The sequence below is a fragment of the Lipophrys pholis genome (genome assembly GCF_963383615.2).
Source record: "Lipophrys pholis genome assembly, chromosome: 1".
Taxonomy (NCBI): Eukaryota; Metazoa; Chordata; class Actinopteri; order Blenniiformes; family Blenniidae; genus Lipophrys; species Lipophrys pholis.
This window is the reverse complement of record NC_137635.1, coordinates 8805281-8812125: the sequence shown is the minus strand read 5'-3', so window position 1 is coordinate 8812125 and position 6845 is coordinate 8805281. Positions and strand designations below refer to the sequence as shown.

Here is a 6845-nt window from a genome sequence, read left to right as displayed (position 1 = left end):
GATATCTTGTTCAGTGGAGTCATGGCAACAGACTGTTGTGGGTACACGAGGTGTTGAGAGTGAAGAGAAATGGACGCTCTGGACCAGCAGCCAACTTTAGATCAACTCCAGCAGCGACTTCAAACTCTGACTCAAGAAAATGTGAGTGGAATGTCCTGTAACGACCAAAACGTAGCTCCTCTCTCACATGTCGATCGGTTGAAAAACAAAATGCTTTTTCTTCTAATTCACCTTCAGTTGAATCTACATGAAAAGAATGAACAACTTCTCACAAGAGGGGAGTACCTGGAGAGAAGACTGGGCCAGCTGGCGGGTTCCACCACCGATCTGTCCGGCAGGCTGGTCCGGAGCGAAGAGGACAGGCTGAAGGTGAAAACCAGGAATTCGGTCAAATCAGCTTTATGATGTTAGAAAGTGTCAAATCAAGGCAAAACACAGTCACATTCTCACATGCAATTAATCTCAAATCCCACCCATGCACAGGTAGAACATGAAAACCTCACAGAGAATGGCCCCCGAGGCCAAACTCACACCAGACATTCTGCAGCACAACACATAGAATCAGTTGAATGTTCTGTATCGTAGCTCCATTGTTATTCCTGAACTTGATGGTTAATCGGCAAATTCACTTGTATTTAGAATTTCTATTTTTAAGTAATCACACATAAAGCCTGCCATATATGTCAGTAAATGTTCTCATCTCCAGCAGGCCAACAAACTTCAAATAATTGATTTATCAACTAATACTGGTGATCAGCTGTGAGTGATAAATGGCTAAAATATTGTTTCAATACAATCCATGCCTAAATCTGCATAAACTTTCATTTCCATTCCTTCTGTCTGACATGCTTTTAAACAGACCACTTTAACTGCGGTGCTTCGGTCACGATCGTGCTTCGATTGAACGTATAACTGAAGTATGAACCGAGACTTTTCTCTTTCCAATTGTCCAGATATCCAAGGAGCTTGTTGAAGAGAAAATGCAGACTAACAAGATGAGAGAGCAATATGAAGAGGAAACGTTCCAGCTGAAAAACAAGGTGACGCTCCTGGTGGAGTGGTGGTCGTACAAAAAAAAAAAAGAAAGAACTATTTGATAAAAACACGAGGTGGAGAGAATGATGACATTTTCAATAATTGATTGATGCTTCCTTTGTTTTATCTCATTTCAATGTTTTTCACATTTAGTCCTCCAAAGATTTTATAAATGCAACAACGATCCATATTTTTATTACAGAATTATACAAACATTACATTATATTATACATTAAATATATGATTTAAAGATTCTGCAATGTAAATTCTAAAAATTCAAATTTTAGAATAAGTCATAGCATCAAAATCAAGCTCGTCAAAGTGGGTATCTAGTTTATGCACGATTGGAGCATCTTTTTTTAGATCTATTCTAGACTATAACCATAAGTCTATCAGGTCTATTGACACCCGTATTCACACAAAAACAGTTTAGAACTGGAACAGACACTTGTTGGAGCGCATGTCTTTACCGACGCCCCATTTGTCACCATGGAAACTAATGGATTACAAGGTTATGTGATCCACCACAACACTCCTTCATTCACTTGTCATGTCGTTTGAATTGCTTCATGTTGTCACTGTTTGACACAGATGTACACGTGTGGCATGTCCGAGGACAGGGAATTGAAAACGGGACATTTTGACGTTGGTTTGACATCAATCGGATTAAAACTGACTGCGTTATGACAAAAAAACATTTTTGACCTGTTCGTGACCTCGACCTTGATATTTGACCAAATGACTCTCAATATTTAATGGGACAAGATAAATGATTTTGGGTGAATAGTTTTTGTTCCATGGCAACAGACGCTGATCTCCTTTGATCTCCTCCATGAGGTGCCTCTCCCACCAGCTTTGTATGGGTAATTACCGTGTGTGTGTGTGTGTGTGTGTGTGTGTGTGTGTGTGTGTGTGTGTGTGTGTGTGTGTGTGTGTGTGTGTGTGTGTGTGTGTGTGTGTGTGTGTGTGTGTGTGTGTGTGTGTGTGTGTGTGTGTGTGTGTGTGTGTGTGTGTGTGTGTGAGACTAACAGTGTTAAATGCTTCAAGTTTTCTGAAGCTGCTGTTCTTTTTCTTTTAACTGCTGCACGTCCACTGGAGCCAATCCAGAGCAGGACAGACCTGGACAGGTCTCCAGTCTATCACAGGGCAAATGCACAGAGGCACACACACACACACACACACACACACACACACACACACACACACACACACACACACACACACACACACACAGCAAACGCCACACACTGTACCAGGATCTTATCCCGGTGACGCGAGAGCATCAACCACTGCTCCACCGTGCAGCCTGGAGGACAAACATGTCCTCTTTAATGCTGCTGGAGACAGACCCTGCATGAAGACCCTAATGAATAGAATTACAGAACATCCAAGATGCTGATTGTTCGGTGATGCAGCTGTCTGTCCCTGAATGTCTCATAGAACTGTGATGTTCGTCTTCAGGTTTTGAATCAGGACGCTGTGATAACAGGTCTTGAACTAGAGCGAGACAAGCTGCTCAGGGAGCTCCAGGCAGCTCAGGCTTGTTTGAAGGTGAAAGAGAGGAGTGACAGCGAGCTGGCCGAGGAGCACGCCACGCTGAAGAAGGACTACCTGCTCCTGGCGGAGAGCCAGAGCAAAGGGCGGGTCCAGAACGAGGAGCTGAGCACGGAGCTGCTGGCCCTGGCCCGGGCTCAGGACGAGCTCCGCGGCCGGCTGGACGAGCAGCAGCACAGCGTGCAGAGCGTGCAGAGCTCCACGCAGGGCCTCCACGGCCAGCTGGACCGGGTGCGGGCTCTGATCAGCCGCATGGATCACCACAGGGTCCAGGTACCATGTGACACAAAACGAGCCGCCTCGTCACTGAGGTCGTCTCTCCAGAACACAAAACATGAACTTGAGCAGGCGCACAGAACCATCTTCTCTCGTCTCCTTTGACTTCATATTTCTTCTTCACATTTTTCTGCATACTCTGCTTTTTTTCCAACTTTATCTTCTTCTTTGTCTTCTTCTTTGTCATCCGCTCAGCTCTTTTCACCACCTTCCTCTTTGCCTTTTTCCTCTTTGTCTCCTTCCCCACCATCTTCCTGTGTTTTTGTTTGTCTTCTTCTTCTTTTTCTGCAAAATGTTCCTATTTTTTCCATCTTTTCCTTCAAGCTAAAGCATGTGTTTAGTATGTTTTAAATGTTTTTTGAAGATTTTCAAACCAGGAATAACTTCACATTCTGAATTTCTGTCCTCCTGTCAACAGCCCGAGGATCTGGCTGCTTTGGATAAAAAACAACAAACGATGGAGAAATCCGTGAGTGGCTCTCAGCGAAGTCCCAGTGTCTTGTCTTTGGAAAGAGTTGCGAGCGCGGACATTTTACAGACATGGCTGTAGGTGGTGGCAGTTAGAAACGTGATTTCTAACTGTGTGCTCTCACGTAGCTGCGAGGAAACCAAGACCAGATCAGAGACATGCTGGAGAAAATGAGGAGCAGCTACGAGGAGCAGCAAACGAAGCTGGAAGAGAAAGTGTGAGGGCCCCTGAATGTTTGTCATTTACCCCCAACTCAGTGAAAACATCATTATCTTTCTATTTCCAGTCATCAAACAAGCAGAGCCATCGCAGGATGTGCCCACCCCCACCCCCTCACCCCAATTCCAGTTCAGCTCTATATGCCGGCTGTGTGTGATGTGGTCTCTTTGCTTCTTCTTGTGATGTGGCCATCGCTGCGTTTTGTTTGCTCCACAGGGTGGTTATGGGTAAAGAGCAGCAGGAGAGCACCAGACTGATCCACATGGGACAGCGGAGACTGTCGGAGCAGACTGCGGTGAGCACAAACACGACCGTTTCCATAGTTCGACCTCTTGATCTTTGACTGGTTCTCGCAGCGAAATAACGTCCGTAGTTTTCTGTCAAGGCCCTGATGTGCTGTCAAAGCCAAGTGAAGGAGGTCGAGGAGGAAAACTCTAAACTGCAGCTCCAGGTTAAAGAACTGAACGAGGAGTACCGGGCACGGCTGGTCTGCTATTTACAGGACTTATCTGTGAGTGGCAGCGCAGAGGAGACACTTTAAATCGGCTTGACGCTTCACTTTAAACCTCAAGCTCAGAAACACTCTCTTCCCTGCGCTCGTCCAGAAATACGTCGATGGTCTTGGAAACTCGAGAATTGCGTCAGAACAAAGAAAGATGAAGACGTTTGTTGACGACATGCTGCAGGACGTGCGCTGGTCCTACAGGCTGAGAGAGGAGCAGCTGGCCTCCGCAGCTCGCTGCTATAAGAAGAGGCTCCAGAAGGTCACCAGAACTCACCAGGCGCTCGCCATCGCGTACAGGTCACCCTCTGGGTTCATTTCTACGTTTGTCTGAATGTGTCTGTTGGAGCTTTGTGGCATGGTGTGTTTTCCTGCTGTGGCCTTCGGTCGATGTGGAGTTCTCAGGCAGGCTGTCACACTGCCAGTTACCTGAAGCTTTCATTTCATTCACACCAAATCCTGAAAATCTTGTTTTGTTCAGCTTCCTTAAGATTTAGTTTCATGTTCTTTAAAAAAAAAGAAAAAGGATTCTTTTCTCCAGAGCTCAGCTGGTGTTTCTTTCCAGGTTCTGTTCACTTCCTGTCCTCTGTTAGCGCGGCCTTCCTTCATAAACTCAAATTGTTGGTAAAACTACTCAAATGACTAAATCAGCAGTTTGAGAGCGTTTCAGTCCAGCCCGTTCAAAACATTACAGTCACTCAGATCGAAGTACACACATCTAGACTTCTCTGGTATTTGTACTTTTTTCCTTTTCGAGTTACTCCCTTCAGTTTACCTGAAACATCAACACCTCCTCATCTCCAGTGTACAAAGGGAGCAGATTCTGGCAAAACCAGACGGCGGTTTGTCCCCTGGACCTCCAGAAGCTCAGTTCAGCCTGGAGCCCAGTGAGCTGAGAGATGAAGCCGAGACGGAGCTGCAGAGTCTTCGTCAGGACAAGGCGAGGCTGGGGGCTCAGCCGCAGGCGGCCCGGGAGCAGGTAGGTGTAAAGAAATGGCTGGTCTGCTTTTGTTTTGTCTGCTGGCTGCTTGGACTCGCTCCGCGGGGAATTCGTCGCTGTGTCCACACTTCCCACGTAAAGAGGAGGAGCATGCGTTGGGTGCGTGCTGATATAAGAGGAGAAAGACTTTGTGATCGACAGCAAAGAAAAGCTTCAACTATGTAACAGCACTGATGTGAGAATTATTGCTGTTAAATTAAACAGTTGGTTTTGACACAGTGACAGTTAGTAGAGCAGTGAGGCACAGCCAATGAAAACTCACTACAATTCTGTAAAACAAACAAACAAACAACAAATCAGTAATATTAATAGTGCATCCACCAATCTTCTTTAGTGTTGGGATAGTGGGGATTAAATCGTTGCTGGATGCTTCACAGTGTCAAAGTCAATCAGGGACGTCAAACACGTTTTGGTTCAGAAGCCACAAACAGCCCAACGACCGGTAAAATAGAGCCATAATAACCATTAATTAAAACATTTTTAAGTTTTACTTTTTTGTAGCACAGCGTATACGTGATGAAAATGTTAATATTTTCGCAATAAACAAAAAGTTACTACTGAAAATGACAACAATCTCGACATGAAGACAATTTGAATGAAACCTTCTGCTGTGAAATACAGTGAAATGTTATAAAACTTCTCCTATTGCTGTTGCATTCAGTTTTTTTTTTTTACAGACTCCCACTGACAGCTTGGCTCTGAGACTAACGCAGGTTTGTTGTCTTGCATGGCAGCGTCACTGACATCTCAGCTCGGGTCTCGGTCTTGTGTTCGCTACTCTTAACAAAATCTGTGAGAAAAAAATCTGTGTATTATTGGAAATTGGAATTGATAATTTGCTTGGTGGTTCGGAGCTTCTTGTCGGCTGATTTTGGTCCATGGATCTTGTGTTTGACAATTTCACCTCAACAAAAAAAACCTTTAAATCAATTAATCTTTAAATTTTCAAACACGTCTTCGTCAGTTCGCATTCAGATCTTTACTTTGGTCTTTCAGAGGGCTGTTTCTGAAATGCCTGCACAGAACCTGAGCTGTCACGGGTGAGCGTCGTTTTTTTTTTTTTTTTTTTATTTGACTGAATGACAAATGTGGTCAGCTGGGCTCTGCGTCCAAGAATTTTGTGGAAAAACTGTAACTTTATCAGGCCTGAAGAGCTGCAGCCGATCTGCCAGGCGTCCTGGACGGACAAGAGGGAACAGCTGAGGGAGACGACCGACTCCACACTGGTAAACAAATCTCATCTCTGTACTTTAGAGTTTCTAACCAGATCAGACGATGTGACGTATTTCAGTCCAAACAGGTGGATCTGGAGAGAGAGCGTGCTCTTCTTCTCACCAGAGCCACGGTCGCAGAGTCGGAGGTGTTGGAGCTGCAGGATTACGTCGACAACCACCTGGCCAGGTCAGAGCCACGAGTCATGTGTTTGTCTTCCATTTCGAGGAGGAGTTCATTAAACAGTTCGACTTCCTGCAGGTATAGAGAAGAGATCACACGTCTTCGCAGACTACACGAGACGGCAGAGGCGAGGCGCTCCCAAAGTGCTCATTCATCACTCCAATAAGAGAAAAGACATCAGGCTGATTTAAGAGAGGTTTTAAGTTGAGGAATCCAAGTGGATTCCAAACTGTAGAATCAATAGATGTTCTAGAGGTGAATGTACTACCTTCTCTTCCAATCATTACCAGCTGAAGTACATCTCAAACCATTCGATGAGTGGAACAGAATGATCTTCACTTTCATTCGGGGGAAGCAGAAACAGAAGAGAATCAGATTTCAGACGCTTCAACTGC

General features: G+C 45.0%; 1 protein-coding gene across 1 annotated transcript; it reads left to right on the top strand.

The window, feature by feature from the left end:
* Positions 1–69: 69 nt before the first annotated feature.
* ccdc78 (coiled-coil domain containing 78) lies at positions 70–6616 on the top strand (the record flags this gene model as incomplete). The annotated part of the gene is made up of 14 exons (XM_080480466.1): positions 70–141; positions 238–369; positions 954–1040; positions 2497–2862; positions 3284–3334; positions 3463–3551; positions 3770–3848; positions 3939–4064; positions 4159–4355; positions 4860–5034; positions 6052–6095; positions 6200–6281; positions 6347–6456; positions 6529–6616. 14 exons carry the CDS (start codon positions 70–72, stop codon positions 6614–6616), a joined length of 1698 nt encoding a protein of 565 aa, XP_080336592.1.
* Between the last annotated feature and the right edge of the window lie 229 nt (positions 6617–6845).